At 35.5% G+C, this 19,132-nt stretch overlaps 1 protein-coding gene across 1 annotated transcript; it reads right to left on the bottom strand.

The window, feature by feature from the left end:
- Positions 1–1,597: 1,597 nt before the first annotated feature.
- On the bottom strand, positions 1,598–14,304 carry LOC129256200 (uncharacterized). The gene is made up of 4 exons (XM_064097425.1): positions 14,167–14,304; positions 7,461–7,559; positions 7,066–7,149; positions 1,598–3,560 (listed from the first exon to the last, which is right to left on the bottom strand). The coding sequence occupies exons 1-4, from the start codon at positions 14,231–14,233 to the stop codon at positions 3,205–3,207; spliced, it is 606 nt and encodes a 201-aa protein (XP_063953495.1). The 5' UTR covers positions 14,234–14,304; the 3' UTR covers positions 1,598–3,204.
- Between the last annotated feature and the right edge of the window lie 4,828 nt (positions 14,305–19,132).

Genomic DNA, 19,132 nt, shown 5'->3' with positions numbered 1-19,132 from the left:
ACCTGTCTTCATATTTTTTTAAATATTTTTTTCCAAAAACATTATTTGTGGACCTAACCCCTTTTGCAACCAAACTTAAATGGACCTAACCCCTTTTCACAAAAAAAGTGATTTTTCTTTTCTATTTTGTTCACTTTTTAACGGGAAAATACAACTTTTCATTGGTATCATCTTATAAAACTACTAAAAGTCTATACATTGAATCACAAAATCAAATTTGATGAAAAATAGATCAACCTCTTTTGCAACTGAGCTCTTCTTATAAAAGGCACTTCAGAATTTCTTTGGAAAAGTGGGTGGTAAATTGTAGCTTTCAAACTTATATTTCACATGATTATACAAATGTTTACTGAGCTTTCTGAATGACATATGAATTTATATTGCTCTAAACATTAAATATACCTTCTTCTTTAAACCTAACATGTACATATTTATATTCTTCATAACAAACTGATTTTTGTATGAATTTATGTTCACGAAAAATGTAATGAAATGGAAGAAAATAAATGTTTATTTGAATTGAATTGACTGCATCAATACAAAAACTATTCAAGTATAAACGCACATAATAAAGTTGTATTAAACAAATTGTCAAATCTATTACACAAACATTTAACTTGGAGCACCTTGGTAACATAGTGGGTTGTCTCAATTCTAGATTCATGATATCATTTGAAGAAAAAAACCCCACTATACTGGCATTATTTCAGAATACCAGAACTGGGATATACTAAAATACATCATATAGCCGATAATCTAAGATTTGCATGGTGGTATAGATAACGTAGAAGAGGCTTATAGCTCACCATGCAAAGGAATAAAAAATAGAAGAGAAATTAGAAGAAAAGTAAGAAAAAAAATTGTATGCATACATGTGCACTGAAAAAATCTTTTAAAAAATGGGGAAAATGAAAGTTTTTATAGATGAAGAAGACACATGAAGTGCATAACAAAGGAGGTGTTACAAAAGAAAAACATTAATTCAATTTACTATCAATGCCTTCGATTAGCCCCATTTTATAATAAATAAATAATAATAAACATCAATTTGTATATGAATATATTCAGCTGTGCTATTTTCCCCATAGTCAGCTATTTCAAGTAAAAATCTCTTAGTTTTGGATGGAAATTTTTCATGAAAGCACCCCAAAACAATTCATTTTCTGAACCTGTTGCAGCAGGTAAATATATATATATGTATATAAATATGATTTTAGGAAAGAATATTATGTATTTAGATATGAAAAACTATTCAATCAATTATAGATTAATTTTGAACAAATCTTAGTTTTAAAGAAAGAAAGTTAGGAATTTAGAACTTGATGAAATTGGCTAAGTTGTCTTTGAACAATTTTTTCTTATTTAAGGAAAGGAAATCATGAATTTAGCTATGAAAATTTATTCAATCAATAATTAATTAGTGAAGTTGGCAAAATTTTGATAATACCAAATTATCGCCTAGCACTAGATCAGTGTTATAATTGATGATGAAACGCTTCACCTCCAGCCTTACTTAAGCCTCTTGAATTAATAAATAATATAAAACATATTTCTACCTTGAATAATATAAATTAGACAAAGGGTAAATTCAGCAGACTATGACCAAACAAGTGTTTCTTTGCCTGGTCATTCTTATAACAGTTACATTAAGAGAATTTACTTTCAGCATACAACATCCACCTTCCTAAAAATAAAAAGGTGATTCATGAACCCCGAGTCTTGCCTGATATCGCGATCGATAAAATATGCAATACAATCTTTTGACCTATGGACACATGTGAAGTATTACCCAATGGTTATAAAGAAATGAGGGCAAGTTTAACAAAAACATTAAAGGAGAATGAAACTCTTGGAGCAAGTTATCTTTTGTGAAAGCAGAAAAATCAAAGAATAAGATCAACAAAAGTTTGAGTAAAATAGGACTAGCAATAGAAGAGTTATGAGCATTTGAATGTCGAGATCACTAATGCTATGGAGATCCTCCCATTGGCAAAGCGACCAACATCTATGATGTCACAGATGAACAACTCTCCCCTTTTGGACACTGAAAATATACCCCAAAACATCTCTTTTTGCTCATTCTAATCATATGACAAACAATTCATCAATGATAAAATGTTGTGAAACCTCTGTACTTGTCCTCTCATAAAGAGAACACCTCACCTTGTGATATACTCTATAAAAGTGAGAATGTAAGTGAAATAAGTACTAAAGTAATGAGGGAGTTGTACGTGTGTGACATCACAGATCTTGGTCGCATTGCCAATGGGAGGATCTACATGGCATTAGTGATCTCATTATTCAAATGCTCATAACTTTCTTATTATTCATTCAATCTTCCTCAAACTTTCAACAATATGTTTCTTTGATTTTTCTCTTTGATATGGATTCAGCTGGTTTCAAGGGTTTCATTCTCCTTTAACATTTTTGGAACAGACATTAACTCATATCATTTGACCTTTTGACCCCTAGATATTACATGTGAAATCTGACCCCATCACCCTCATGGACACAAATGTGGTATTACCCACGGATCATATGTACCAAGTATGATAAAGATATGAAAGCAAGTTGAACAAAAGCTTTCACGTTTTCGAACAGACTAACAGACCAACAGGAAAAGTTATTACTAGGTCTCTACTGAACTTTGTTCAGGCGAGACAAAAATGTAATTATTGCTGAGCTCAGATATATATGGCTGCAGCATGTTTTGAGATTATTATTTTAAAAAATATATAATCATTCTTATCATAATATATTAATAGAATTTTAAATGATATCCCTCTCTGATTTCACTCGAATGGTAAAATTTTTTGCATGCAGTTTAATAATAGTAACATAGGTATGTTTACTCAATAAAATTTTAATAATTGCTCTGATTATATCAATTGTTATGGTTTTGGTATTTTCATTATTATTAGAAAAGGGATAAGAAGATGAAATAGACAGTGCTAAATGGAACTTTGCTGAGTACAAATATCAACTGGATAAGTACCATATAAACTACAACTGTGATTTTTTATGATCACAGGTCAAGGGACATTCAATCATAAACTGAAAGCCCTTCTTCTGATTCTAAATAGACAGCATATACCTAATTGTAAATCACAGCCATCAATACTACATTCCCCTGAAGTGTGAATATTAGTATGTCCTGCATACACAGCTTTATAAACCCTGTTTGCCAAAAAACAAGTCTTTGACCTAACATTGTTCCTCACTCTCAACATTTACTTCCACATCCTGACCAGTCACTGGAAAATTATCACTGATTGTCACAAGGCCAATGTCACCACTATCAACACAACTAATTTCTTGATTTCTTAGACTTGCTGCTTTTCTTGTCCATTCTAGATAAGATGGCGGCGGTTCCATGTTGTCTGACCCTGGTTCATCAATTATCATATTCACACCTTCAAATGTTCCAGCTGTGTTGTAATAAAGGCTTTGCTCATAAGGGGGTGGGGGTTGATCATCAATGACTTCTTCCTCTGCTTCTCGCTCAAATTCATCACTGCTTATTTCTCTTTCACGAGTACCAGACCACAGACCAGATCCTTCTACATAAAAGGCAAGTAGAAAAAGTATAGGAATATTACAAATTAACATATGAACCTATAAAATCTGGGGAGCATTTCATCATTTGTCATCCAACAGTTCAACTTGTATTTTCATGAAACACTCCCGTGAGAATATTCAAACACACAAAACTTAATGGATAGACGAGTTATATTTATGTGTGACAATGAACCATAAAACATTAAAAATTCACCAGAAATTAAAGTCTGTAGATCTATTCTCAAAGATGAATAGTTTCAAAATGATGTAGAACTACCACTGTCAGCCACTGGATGATATTAACAGACCTACCAACCTTCTACGACAAACAAGTGGGAATGCCTCTGGCAGTCTCGCCTGCATTACGCGAGTTGATATACCAGCAGTGCTGACTTTAAAAACGGCTATTAAATAATTATTCACAAAAGAAAACACTCATATATGATATGATAATAAAATACTAGGTCCATTTACCCAACATGACCTTTGACAAGGAGCATGTGACCTTAGACATGTGCATAACAATCATTACCCTTATGTCTATGGTTCATGAACTACATATCTAGATCCATAAACTTTCTAATTTATGACAATTCCACAAATACCCCCAACATTATCAAAGTTTATTGACCCTAAATGACCTTTGATTTGGTCATGTGACCTGAAACGCACACAAGATATTCAGGGACAACATGGTTACTCTTATGTCCCAAGACTATGAACTAGATCTATAAACTTTTAAAGTTTATATGATGAAAATTCCACAAATACCCCCAACATTATCAAAGTTCATTGACCCTAAATGACCTTGGTCATGAGACCGGAAACTCACACAGGATGTTCAGGAATACATAATTGCTCTTAAAGTTTCATCAACTAGATCCATGAAATTTCAAAGTTATGACAATTCCACAAATACCCTCAACATGGTCAAAGTTCGTTGACCCTAAGTGACTTTTGACCTCAGTAATGTGACCTGAAACTCAGGCAGGATCTTCAGTGATACACTATCACCCTTATGTCCAAGTTTCATGAACTAGGTCCATATACTTAAAAAGTTATGACAACATTTCAAAAACTTAACCTTGGTTAAGATTTTGATATTGATTCCCCCAACATGGTCTATGTTCACTGACCCTAAATGACCTTTGACCTTGGTCATGTGACCTGAAACTCAGGCACGATGTTCAGTAATACTTGATTACTCTTATGTCCAAGTTTCATGAACGAGGTCCATATACTTTCTAAGTTATGATGACATTTCAAAAACTTAACCTCGGTTAAGATTTTTAATGTTGACAACGCCGCCGCCTATAGCTTTGCTCTGCTATGCAGGCGAGACATAAATGGTATATTAGAAGGAAAAAAGAGTGATTTTTGACAAAAAAAGAGTATTTTAAACAATTTGTCACAACGTTACAATCGCAAGCCTGTTGTAATGAGATCTGTGAAATGACTCTACTTGAAATCTTTCAAACATTTTAAACATGTGTTCGTAGGCAAGAATTTACTTGCTCTTGGGCCTGTTGCAGAAAGAGTTGCAATCAATCGCAACTCTAAAAATCATGCGTAACTTGATTTTCAACCAATCAACAGCGCGCATTTGGGACTTGCGATTGATTTTTTGGCTTGCGTTCAATCGCAACTCATTCTGCAACGGGCCCCTTTTCATGCAACAAGTTACTGGCCTGACAGAGATTTTTACTGGTCTAAGACCGTTGGACCGGCACTAGTGTCACACCCTGTGTATAATATATACTCCATGATCAGAAATTTAAAAAAAAGTAACAAATCACAAAAAATGTATTGGCGTATTCATAGCAAAAAAAGAACAGATTCTCTAACAAGAGTGTCGCTACGGCGAGCACATAATACGCCCGTATGTAACACGGAAAATGGAGTTACTGGTCAAGAAAAGTAGCAGGTGGCGACTTCACCTTTGACCTTCTGGCCTCAAAATCAATAGAATTGCTAGGATCTATGCTAGTGTCATACACACCAAATTATAAGAGCCTAGGTTAAGTTAAACTGAAGTTATCGCGTTTACAAAGACTGCAGAAGGGTATAAGATGAAAACATGTCACTGTGACCTTGACCTTTTCAACCTCAAAATCAATAGGCTTCTTGGGATCCATGCAAGTATCATACACACCAAATTATATGAGCCTAAGTAAAGTTAAACTACAATTATCGTGTTTACAAGGACTGCAGAAGGGTATGATGAAAATATGTCACTGTGACCTTGACCTTTGACCTCAAAATCAATAGGCTTCCTGGGATCCTTGCTAGTATCATACACACCAAATTATATGAGCCTAGGTGAAGTTTAAACTGTAGTTATCACGTTTACAAGGACTGCAGCAGGGTAAGGTGAAAACATGTCACTGTGACCTTGACCTTTTGACTTCAATATCAATAGGCTTCCTGGGATGAGCCTAGGTTAAGTTATACTAAAGTTATTGCATTTACAAGGACTGCAGAAGGGTAAGAGGAAAATATGTCACTGTGACCTTTACCTTTGACCTTTTGACCTCAAAATCAATAGGCTTCCTCAGATCCATGCTAGTATCATACACACCAAATTATATGAGCCTAAGTTATAAAGGTAAACTGAATTTATCGCGTTTACAAGGAAAAGTTAACGGACGGACAGACAGACAGAAAGAGGGAAGGACACAGAGCGTGATACCATAATACGTCCTGTTGAGACGGGTGTATAAAAAAGGGAACGGTTGGCATGTCTGTCTTACTATGTCTTAACATAATGCTCTTTTCTATAGAATATTCACTATCACAGACATGAGGTCAAAGTTGGCCAGTCTACTGTATTTACTCACACAATTGATTGAAGAACTTTGACAAAAGGAGAATTAGAACTTAAAATAGAAAGAATCATCAAATCACCCACAAAGTTGGAATACTAATTCTCAATAAGCAAGACATAATGCATGAACTTAATATTCTTTAACCTATGAGAGTTTAAAGTAGTGGAAATATTTTGGTTTTAGGAAGAACATATTGCAACATAACAAAAAAAAGACAAACTATGGATCTAAGTAAAATACTGCTTACAGTGGTTTGGGTTTGATTGATTGGGACATCCATTTATTTTTATAGTACATGGACATAGAAAGAAGTGTAAAATTTTGAGAAATACCAAACCTAAATTTGACTTTTTGGACTAAAAGTTAACCACTCTTTAAGTCCTCTTACTGAAATCACAGAGCACCCTTTGTGCTATCTGGTCATGTATGATCTACATGCATTTAACAAGAAATTTCCTCTATATTATGATTACAATTTACACAATTTTGAAAGTAATTAAAAGCAACATACTGAAAAAGATAATATTCAAAATGAGAACATGGCAACTGTTTACATTATGAAGACTTCTTATGAAGAACAATAAATATAAGACTGGCTTATTGAAATTCAATTTGTTTCATCCCTCCTTCTGATTTATTTTGTCCAAATTATGACCTTTCTCCAACAAAGAAAGCTTCTTACTTGAATGAACTCCATAACAGCAAACAGCAAGCCAAGAGATAGGTGGCAGTGTACAAATCAGAACTATGATCAAGGCATTGGTAACTGAAAGGCAAAATGTAACATAACATTTCATGTACGTCAAAGTAATTACATATGGAGTGACATGATGGAACACATACAATGTTAGAACTAAAAGTGCACACAAAACTTTCCTCAAGGTATCAAACATAATACTCCAAACAGTATAAGTCAAGGAACAATATGATAGCTCTTTGTAAGCTTGTGAATCTTTCATGCTGCACATTATCACCAGAGAACATCAAACATGAATGTAAAATCATTTAATTGGTAAATATGAACATAATTGTATCACATCTTTGCATCAAATAATTTAATTGCAAAATTCTCCTCACCTTTGAATTCACATTTAGCACCATAATGGCTGGTAGGACAGACACATCCACCATCTTGACACACCTCATTATTTATACATGTTGTATTCCCAATGCAATCTGCAATGTTAAATAGAAAACTATTTCAGTGTTCAACCTGACCATTTTGAAATGGTGAAACAGACAAGTGGAGCGCCTCTGGCAGTCTCACCTGCATCACACGATTCAATATAGCAGCAGAGCTGACTTTGAAAACTACTATAAAATAAATTTACAAAAAACACAATTCACATAATGATACAATACTATGTTCATATAAAAATAAATGACATTTGACCTTTATCATGCGACCTACATGCAAGACTTGTCAGTGATACTTGATTACCCCTATATATATCCACATTTTATAAACTATAGGCCTATCTATAAACTTTGAAAGTTACGTCAGCAATCTAATAATTACCTCTAACAAGGCCAAAGTTTATTGACCTTTGACTTTGGTCGTGTGACCTGAAACTCGCATGAGATGTTCAGTGATACTTGATTACTCATATGTCCAGGCTTTATGAATCAGATGATTCAGATCCATAAACTTTTAAAGTTATGATGGTAATTCAACAAATATTCCCAACACGGCCAAGTTTATTGACCTTTGACCTTGGTCATGTGACCTGAAACTCGCAAAGGATGTTCAGTGATACTCGATTACTCTTATATCCAAGTTTTATGAACTAGACCAATACACTTACAGAGTTATGATGGTAATTAAACAAATACCCCCAACATGGCCAAAGTTCATTCACCTTAATGACCTTTGACCTTGGTCATATGACCTGAAACTCGCACAGGATGTTTAGAGATACTTGATTACCTTTATGTCCAAGTTTCATGAATCAGATCCATAAACATTCAACGTTATGATGGTAATTCAACAGATACCCCCAACTTGGGCCAAAGTTCATTGACCATAAATGACCTTTGACCTTGGTCATGTGACTTGAAACTCAGCCAGGATCTTCAGTAATATTTGATTACCCTTATGGCCAAGTTTCATGAACTAGGTGCATATATTTTATAAGTTATGATGACATTTCAAAAACTTAACCTTAGGTTAAGATTTTGATGTTGATTCCCCCAACATGGTGTAAGTTAATTGACCTATGACCTTTGACCTTGGTCATGTGACCTGAAACTCAGGCACGATGTTCAGTAATACTTGATTAACCAAGTTTTATGAACTAGGTCTATTTAAAAAACGTAACCTTCGCCACCACCGCTCTTGCCGCCACCGCCGTCGGAAAAGCGGCGTCTATAATCTCACTCTGCTATGCAGGTGAGACAAAAACAGGGCATAAGCGATGGTTTCGCCCACTTGTGAAAGTAACCAGAAATATCATGATTTGCGAGGGCACACAATAGCATTGCATCAAAAGTTCAATGTAAAATAACTGGGATGGAATAACATTTGTCATAAGAGTCTTGCATGTAAACTTTAAAGGAGAATGAAACCCTTGAAACCAGCTGAATCCATATCAAAGAGAAAAATCAAAGAAACATATTGTTGAAAGTTTGAGGAAGATTGAATGAATAATAAGAAAGTTATGAGCATTCGAATATTGAGATCACTAGTGCCATGTAGATCCTCCCAACGGCAATGCGACCAAGATCTGTGATATCACACACGTACAACTCCCTCATTACTTTAGTACTTATTTCACTTATATTCTCACTTTTATAGAGTCTATCACAAGGTGAGGTGTTCTCTTTATGAGATGACAAGTACAGAGGTTTCACAACATTATATCATTGATGAATCGTTGGTCATATGATTAGAATGAGCAAAAAGAGATGTTTTGGGGTATATTTTCAGTGTCCAAATGGGAGAGTTGTACGTGTGTGACATCACAGATCTTGGTCGCATTGCCAATGGGAGGATCTCCATAGCATTAGTGATCTCGACATTCAAATGCTCATAACTCTTTTATTGCTAGTCCTATTTTTCTAAAAGTTTTGTTGATCTTATTCTTTGATTTTTCTGCTTTCACAAAAGCTAACTTGCTCCAAGAGTTTCATTCTCCTTTAATGTTGACCTCAAAATGACCAATGACTTTAGAATGTGACCTCTGACACAATAACATGCAGGTCTCCTAAGTACAGCTACAACCCAAGTTTGGTTCAAAAGTGACTTACGGCTGCAGAGTTATGTCATAAACAGGGGCGGATCCAGCTTTCGTCAATGGGGGGGGGGGGCTAAAAAAAATTACCCATATTTTCCCCGATCGGCCGCTCAAAGTTGATTTTTATTTGTTTCTTTGAAGGGTAGTCCTAACAGTCACTTGTTGTGAGTGCGAAACGCGAGCTATTTTTTGTTGACATTTTGACCTAAAAATTTGACATTCTAAGCACTTTTTTGTCATCATAAACAGGATAACTAAAATTCCATGCGAGCGAAAAAAAAGAGATTTAGACCTAAAAATGGGACACACTATTCATGGTTCGTAAATCACGAAAAGGATGACTAATTGGGCATCTTCTGACATAAATAATGCGAGCATGAAACGCGAGAAGAAAATTTTTGATATTCTGCGCGAGCCGATTTAAAAAAATTCATTATTTAGACCAAGCACCTGGGGAAATTGCAAGGACATTTTGTCATCATATGAAAATGACTATTTTCCTATTCCTCTTTCTAAGCGCGAGATGAAACTTGTCGATATTCCACTCTGAACAAAGGGACAATATCATTATTAGGAATTCATGAAACTGTTACCTTATTTATCAATCTAATATTAACTAGATTTAAATTCGTCATGATGACGAATTAGGTGGTCTGTCATGATTTTTCATTCAGTGTCGGCTAATGTTGTATGAAATGAATTATTTAGATATGATTGATAATCTTGATCATAGACATTATAGGAATAAATTTTGACCATTGCAAAATGGGATTATTAATGTGGTGATGACAATCGTGATGATTATAATGATAGTGGTGATAACGCAATACGGTAAATACGAAATGAAGTTTGGAGCATGTAAAACGCCTTAAAAACTCCTCAAAAATTTCAGACGATTTTACCAAAATTGGCTTTACAAAATTGCGCAATGAAAGGCGCCTTAATTTCACAGCTGCTAATTTTGAATCAACAGTTTGATGTTTTTTATGCAAAATCTTTTTAAAAATTCTTTGTACTGTGAGTATTTTTTTTTTCAAGATTTCAAGCAAGAATTTTCCAGGGTTGGCATATTTCCCGCTTCAGAGGCTCATTTCCCGGACGCCGGGAAATAAGCGGTATTTACCGCTTTTTTCCGGTATTTACCACTTTTCACCGGGAAATACCGGGAAATATAATTTTCCACTCACTTTTCTATAGGGATTGTCAAATTTTGAACATAAAAACAAAGGTGGTGAGTATGGTTGCTCTGGTGTGTAAAATTTGTGTGAGTGTGTGTGTGTGTTTGTTTGTTTGTGCGTGTGTTTATGTTTGTGTTTGGGTGTTATCTATTCAATAAAATACTAAAAAGATCCCAAATATACATCTACTTTAGATATGATGTTCTTCATTAAGTCAGTCAATAATTACCATATTCATGAATACCTACATGTACATGTATTAATGAGCATAAACTTGTATTAGCATATGAACAAAATGCCATGTGCTTCAAAAACCATGTGCTTTTAGATCCATACATGTAGCCCACTAGACTAGTGATTCTGTTTCAGCAAGGAGCACACCTTATCTCAGGACACACGTGATTGGAAAGTGCACTAAAGCAAGTCAGGTAAGAAAAACACATAAATGAAAATATTTTGACTGACCAATGTAGATAATGTACATATTTGAAAATAATAAATACATGTATAGTATTACAAGATGGAAATCATGGACATGTATTGGGTTGTTAAATCTATGGAAACTAAGGTCCCCTGAGAAGACAAAATTTCATCTTCATTTTATGACGTAATCTTTGGTGGGATAAGAAAGCCCAAATATTGAATTTTAAAATTTCATTAAGACAAATTTGTTGATATGCAAATTTATGCTAATATGGGGCACCAAATTTCCATAATTGGTAATCTGAGCGTTACATATGGGACAATTATAAAACAGCATAGAAAATCAAAACAAAACTTGTGAGATTTATTCATAGGTGGGACATGGACCCCCTAACACTTTATTATTTTTGGGGAAAAAATTTGGTGTCATCTAATTTAATATGCAAATTAGGCCTTGTCAAAGGATGAAATGTCCCATATGTAACATTTTGAGGTCATTTTCTTTAGTTATTTCCCAAAATACAATACCTGTATTGTTTCATCTCTACCCGATGGTATTTACCGGTATTTACCACCGGTATTTACCGCCCAACCCTGGAATTTTCACAATGTCAGTGGGTATTAATTTCACAGAATACTTGAAAATTCATAGGTGATACTTTTTGAAAACTAAAATATCTTAAATATTTTTATTCAAAATTTCTGCTAAATTTCAATAATTTAATGAGAAATTTCACATTGCTACAATTTCACAGCATTCACTTCATAACTCATCAGTGATGTATTTGATGAAAGAATTAAGTAGATTTTGTGGGGGTAAAATTTCTGCAAATTTCTAAACATTTCACATAATATTTTCCGTCAAGAATTTTCAATATTCATTTATTAATTGTGTATGACTGACATTTACTTGAAAAAAAAAGGTAAAAGATTTAAATACTGGCGATTTTACCGCAATATTTCGGGAAAATGCGCATTTAACTAAATTGCACAATTTTTCATTTCACAGAAGGTACCTGAAAATTTGTTATACGTTATATTTAGTAAAAATGACCAAATAAAAAAAAAATCCAGGAATTTCCGCAAAATGTCCGGAATTAAATTTTTCAGCCCAATAGCGTTCCAATATTGCAGCGTTTACTAAAAAAATAAATAAATGATGTTTTACAATGTTAAAATTACCCCTTAAAAAGTTCCGGCAAAATTACAAAAAATGTCCTACATAAAAAACCGCAAAGCAAGTGGGCTTGAAATTTTCAGCAAGACCGTACAATTGATTAATGAAACATTTCCTTAAAAAATTTCTCAAAAATTACGTCCAGAAAAAATTTGCAAAAACTTAAACACGTCATAAAACATTGATTCTGTGGTCGAAAGTGAAAATTATTCCACGTTTTTTGTAGACAATTGTCTTCACTACATCATATCAAAATTTGGGAGAAAACTGAACACTAATAACGAACATACGGTCAAATATGCATAAATACGTTGTCGTTTGTTGCGAAAATATGTAATTTTCACTTCTAATGTAATTTTGACGTAATTACGAAATCTCCAAATGAAATATTGATTATATCCAAGAGTGAGGACAAATTGGGGGTCAACGGACTCCCTGAAGAGCTACAGTGAGTTTTATATAGGCATACTTTTGCCCATTTATGACTTATTTTGCGAGTTTGCACGCGCGAGTAATGCAAATTTGAATGGACGCGCATTCCTGTATTATTGGTCGGAAGAGGCTGAATGAGGTATCAAATTAATCAGAAGATAATGGACAATGGACAGACTTAAAATAAATGATGACTCGAAGATGTATACCGATGGTGTGTGCAAGAACGCGCACGCGTACCTGTGCGCACACAAATTCTTGACATGCTCAAGATGACCTGAAACGTACCCAAACTTGACCACGGTCGCTTTGGGGAAATTTAAAATTTTGACACGCGCGTACATGCGCGTAGTGACCTTTGCATGACCTCTGATGATATGTCCTGATGACCTGTCACCTGAACTTGATATGATGCAAATATAAATGATTTTTGATGATTAGTTGCGATGATATGATCAATCATTTAATTTTACAAAATGGTGCCTAGATGACGTCATCATGATTTGATAACCTTGAAAAGTTGACATGGCTGATTTTGAGATAAAGTGGGTCAAAGATTTGGCAATAAAAATAAAGAAAATTCTGACGAATATAAAAGGTGATCTGTCATATTCATGACAGACCACCTTATGAGAGCTCGAAATCTGTTGATATCAAGGCCTGAAAACCGGACATTTTAAGCATTTTTTTAATTTGTTTTACGGCCTACTTTTGTGCATATGTTAATTGTCCTATGCAGAGCTTATCAGCCATTGATGGAGTGCAGGAGAATTCAGTCGCAGTAGCGTGGTTTGCTTACAAGTCATGTGAACCAACAGAATGCGGTGCCACTGCGAGTAGGCCTGTGGGGATCGGGCCGGCCGTTATGAGGCTGCAAATTAAACATGGGTATAATACCTCCTTCGTACTTTTCTTTCTGTTTTTCAGTGTTTCTCTCAAGTTAAAAGGACATTTTTGGGGGGGTTGCCAAAATAATGGGGGGAGGGGCGGGCCGGCCCGGCCCCCTTGGATCCGCGCCTGATAAAAATGACCTCTGACTGCGACATGATATGCAGGTACGTCTCCTAAGTTTATCTACCATCCAAGTGTGGTTGAAAAGTGACTTACGGTTGCGGAGTTATGTGTCATAAGATAGTCTTGCACAAAAATTTTAACATTGACCTGAAAAGGATCTTTGACCATACCATGTGACCTCAAACTGCAGCATTACATGGGCGAGACGAAAATGATGAAATGAATTTGTTCAAGTTAGATAAGCAGCTGAAAATATGCACTTTCATCTTATAAAAGTTATAATGGAAGCAAAAATAAACACAGAAATTAGAATATTGATGACGTACCACTCCCGGAAACAGCTGTTACTAGTATTTCAAATAACAAAATAAGAAAGGAGATGGTGTTCATCATTGTCCCCAGGACCAATCAGGAAGGTTCCTCTTCAATGCCGACATGTAGAAGCTCGGCAGAAACACTATCTGTACATTCAGATGAGATAAAAGAATGATATTGAACAAACATACCAGGCTCTGTCAGATCTATCTATGCTATGTACGAGTGACAAGATCGTCTCCGTAAAATGGATTATTGTGGACCTCAAAGTACACGATGTAACTTGTAAGTATCATAATATTATTTTTCGTGTATAAAAAAGTATAGTACCGGTATGTGTAGGTCATTTTTATTTTAAAAAAAGTTCGTGTTGGTAGAAATTATGAATATTGATCTCGCCAATTTAACACGGTGACAGATACGAGAAGGCCTTATTCTCGAACCGGCTGTGATACTAGCTATATTCCTGTTAGAGATTAGTTTATAGAGCCGAGACAGCCGACCATGCACGGCCTGACATGATGTTGGGCCTGAGATCGAGAGCGCCAGCGCGGCGAGGGCCAGGCTTAGCCTGGCCGGGAGCCGCACACACAGACTTCTAGGACCCGTTTCTCAACTCCGTCATAAGTCTAACTTCTTGACTAAATCGGAGATAGTGAGCTACTTGTCCGCTAACCGTTTCACGAAGCCCTCTTTACCAAGATCGGGTACAACAACCTCACTAAATATTTATGACACCTCCGAACCTGTCTTAACTTCTTTCTTAATGACGTAGTGGCATTACGTGGGTAGACTATGACATGAAGACTATGAAGTGCCTAGAAATTTTGAAATTATAATCTTACGTAATCAATCATAGTGGTTGAAATGACATCACAAAACAAGTGGGTTAATGCATTCAATGATAATTGTAATACAAAGAAACTATAAAAACTGTTGGTAAATGCCACGAAACCATTCATTTTGAAATAGTAAAATGATTTAATCGATAAAGATTCTACCACGTCAGGCCATCCATAACTGAACTCGTATTTGTTGTTTTCAGACCCCTATTAACAGTTGGATGAATTCTATCTCTAATTTATGCATATAATTTGTCCAATATCGTATCTTTTGGTATCAATGTTTCGTTAAACTATATTTTGATGACGTTTGGAATCGTAAAAGTCTGTATAATTATCACCATTTTACAAAGAAAACCATTATGGTTTACTTTCGTAAACTATTAAAATTGGGTCTGCCGGGGGTACCCATCTCAACTAGCCAGGCGGCTTCTTGAGAGTAAAAATCATTTACTAACGTAGGCTTACTCTCAATGAAGCCAGGGAGTCCTTCCTATTCACCTACACGAACGACCCCAAAACCTGAAACTTTCACCCCCGAGATTTCTACTTTCCTTCCCGACATTTCTACGCTCTCGTTATTTTTAAACAAGAATTCATCAAAAAAATGAAAAAATATTGTGAAAAGACGGAAGAGACTTGCCCGATGTTTACGCCGCCATCTTGTTTCTTATTGTACTTCCCCAACGTTATGTGACGCTCGCGTCCGTAACGTTGGGGAAGTACAATAAGAAACAAGATGGCGGCGTAAACATCGGGCAAGTCTCTTCCGTCTTTTCACAATATTTTTCTCATTTTTTTGATGAATTCTTGTTTAAAAATAACGAGAGCATAGAAATGTCGGAAATGAAGTTTTATCCCATGTACATGTTTTAGAGCTAGATCTTTTAGAAGGAAAGTAGAAATCTCGGGGGTGAAAGTTTCAGGTTTTGGGGTCCTTCGTGTAGGTGAATAGGAAGGACTCTTTGGCTTCATTGAGAGTAAGCCTACGTTAGTAAATGATGTTTACTCTCAAGAAGCCGCCTGGCTAATCTCATCGTCCACAAGTGATTTTTTAGTCATGAAATGAATTATTCATAATTTAATTTTCTCTGCAATTGAATGCTCCAGTCTTCATGGTCTAAGTATGTATGATGCATAATTCACCTGTGCTATTATTTTGTCTTGTCTTGTCTTGTCTTGTGAATACTGCACTTGAACGCCTCAAAGAGGCTATAGACGTGCAGGCCATTCATGCAATCGCTGCTGCTATATACTTCTTCTAGTTAGCATGTTTTTGCTTAGCTGTTTCTTAAATGCAGCTAGATCAGGTGCATTTTTAGTAGTGGGAGAAAGTGAATTCCACTCTACAATTGTACGAGGGTAGAGGGAATATTTGTAGCAATCCTTATTTGCTCTGATTATATTGAAGTTTAAGTCATGAGACTGTCTGGTTATTCTAGTTGTTGGCCTGGAGGATGCTTTGGAAGTGATTTGATTTATATTACATGGAGTTATATTGTGTATTTCTTTAAACAAAAATATGAGCCGGCTACTTGTTCTCCTGTCTTGGAGAGTATCCCATTTTAGAATACTCATCATTTCAGTAACACTACTTGTACGTTGATACTTGTTAGATACAAATCGTGCTGCTCTTCTTTGAGTTTTTTCAAGTTTATCTTGAAGATTTTTCTGGTGGGGATCCCACATGGAGCTACAATATTCCAGCCTAGGCCGCACAAGAGTCTTGTAGGCGATGTCTTTAGTTTGAGTTGAACAGTTCCATAGATTACGTTTCAACAATCCAAGTATACTGTTTGCTTTGTTTACGGTTGTATTAATATGATTAGTCCAAGACAAATTATTTGACAAATGAACACCTAGATAAGGATAGCCATCAACGATGCCCAGTTCAGAGTTCCCCAGATGGTATTTATAGGGAGTGATTTTCTTCTTGTGTGTAACATGCATAATAAAACACTTTGATGTGTTAAATTGCATTTGCCAGAGATTTTGCCATTCACACAATTTGTTAATGTCACTTTGAAGAAGATCACAGTCTTCAGTTGAGGAAATATTTCTGTACAATATAACATCGTCAGCAAACATCCTTACCCTGGCATTAATTTGGTCTGGTAGATCGTTTATATATGCAAGAAACAGGAGAGGGCCGAGGACTGTGCCCTGCGGGACCCCAGAGGTCACCGAAGCATTAATGGAGGTTTGACCATCCAGTATAACTCTCTGGTTTCGATTAGTAAGAAAAGTATCAATCCAGGCTTTGGTTTTCCCTCTAATACCAAGGTTATCAATTTTCAATAAGAGTCTCTTGAGCGGTACAGTATCGAACGCCTTACTGAAGTCCATAATACAGACATCAGTTCGGCCACGATCATTGAGTGTCTGTGCTAGGTCATTTACTAATCAAGCTAATTGAGTTTCACAAGACCTACCTCTTCTAAATCCATGTTGATTTTCACAGAGTATTGAGTATTTATCAAAATGTTGCATAATATTAGTATAAATTATGTGTTCGAGTTGTTTGCATAAAATACAAGTCAAAGAGACAGGTCTGTAATTTTGTGGAAGTGTCCTGTCACCCTTTTTTAATATAGGGGAGACATTGGCATTAAGCCACTCTTTGGGTAAGTCCCCAGTTACAATTGATTTTTGATAGATTATCTGTAGGATAGGTGCTACGCTTGAAGCACATTCCTTGAGAACTCTAGATGGAATATTATCTGGACCTGAAGCTTTATTAACTTTCAGATTTTTCAGAAGCTTTTCAACACCCTTAACAGTAACTGTAATGTCTGGCATATCTGGTACAGAACTATTGTCTAAGTTTGGCATAAAAGAGAGATCCTCCTGTGTGAAAACAGAACAGAACTGATCATTCAGTGCTTGAGCTTTGGATTTTGCATCAGAATGTACACGTCCTTCGTTCTTTAAATAAGATACACCAAATACATCTCTTCGTAGAGTCTTAATATAATTCCAGAAGGGTTTTGAATTGTCACTCTTGAGGCAATCGCCAATTTTTCGAATATGCTCTTACCGTAGTTTTCTCATGTCTCTATCATTTTTACGTCTTAATTGCTTGTACAAGTTCCAAAGTTCTGGATTATTTGAGTTTCTGGCCCTTTTATAGAGCTTGTGTTTCTTCTTGATATTACGTTTCATGGTTGAGTTTATCCAAGGAACATTTGGTTTGGAAGAAGTTTTCTTGGATGGAATGTTTACGTTCATAGATGACTTTAAGGTTTTTGAAAATCTTTCCCAAAGATAGTTGACAGTTGAGTTCTGAACAATTTCATCAGAGAGGTGATTATATAACTTATTCAAATCTTCATTTATCTTAGTGAATTCAGCTCTCTTATAGAGATACAGTTTTCGTTTTGGAAGTTTGATAATCTTTGGTTTAATAGCAGCGTGAATAACAACCACATCATGGTCACTTATGCCCGGTTTAACATGAACCTTTTCGAGAAAGGATGGGATGTTAGTAAAACAGAGATCCAATATAGCATTGTTTCTAGTAGGTGACTTCACCATTTGCTGTAAGTTGTGATCCTGAGCAGTGTCAATCATGGCATTACTTGAACCTGGGTATTGACCACTGGGCTTTAAGGTGTTTAATTCCCAGTCCACGTCAGGCAGATTAAAATCCCCCAACAACCATATGGATGATTGTCTTGGGATTTTTACCAAGGCATTATCAAGCAATTTAATGTATTCGGAATCTGTGGTTTGTGATCTATAAAAGGCACCAACAAACACTGGGGGTGAACCACTTGCATGTATGCTGATCCATTTAAGTTCAGTTTGGCTGATCAAGGCCAGGTTCTTCCTGTGCAATAAGTTCAGATTTGGTAGCAATAAAGACACCACCACCATGGTTATCACTATCACTATCTCTATCATTTCGAAAAACATTGTAATTTGAGGGGAAAATTTCACCAGAACCAATACCAGAATGGAGCCACGACTCAGTTCCCACAATGATATCAGCATCCTCATCATTAATGAGGCACTGGAACCCTGCCAACTTGGCTCGTACACTTTGGCAATTCACATTTAGGATCTTAAGCCTAGGTTACGAGTCTTTGGTTTTGGTTTAAATTTAGCTTTAACCTGTTCATTTGATTCAAATTTT

The sequence above is a fragment of the Lytechinus pictus genome, chromosome 3 (assembly GCF_037042905.1).
Source record: "Lytechinus pictus isolate F3 Inbred chromosome 3, Lp3.0, whole genome shotgun sequence".
NCBI lineage: Eukaryota > Metazoa > Echinodermata > Echinoidea > Temnopleuroida > Toxopneustidae > Lytechinus > Lytechinus pictus.
The sequence above is the reverse complement of the archived record's forward strand: the minus strand, read 5'-3'. Positions and strand labels throughout refer to the sequence as shown.

Bases quoted from the DNA above. Each gene is read 5' to 3' on its own strand.
- LOC129256200 (XM_064097425.1), bottom strand. From the start codon at position 14,233: ATGATGAACACCATCTCCTTTCTTATTTTGTTATTTGAAATACTAGTA. The intron at 7,560-14,166 runs GTACGTCATCAA...TTAACATTGCAG, and splicing joins AACAGCTGTTTCCGGGAGTG to ATTGCATTGGGAATACAACA. The intron at 7,150-7,460 runs GTGAGGAGAATT...TTTGCCTTTCAG, and splicing joins TGCTAAATGTGAATTCAAAG to TTACCAATGCCTTGATCATA.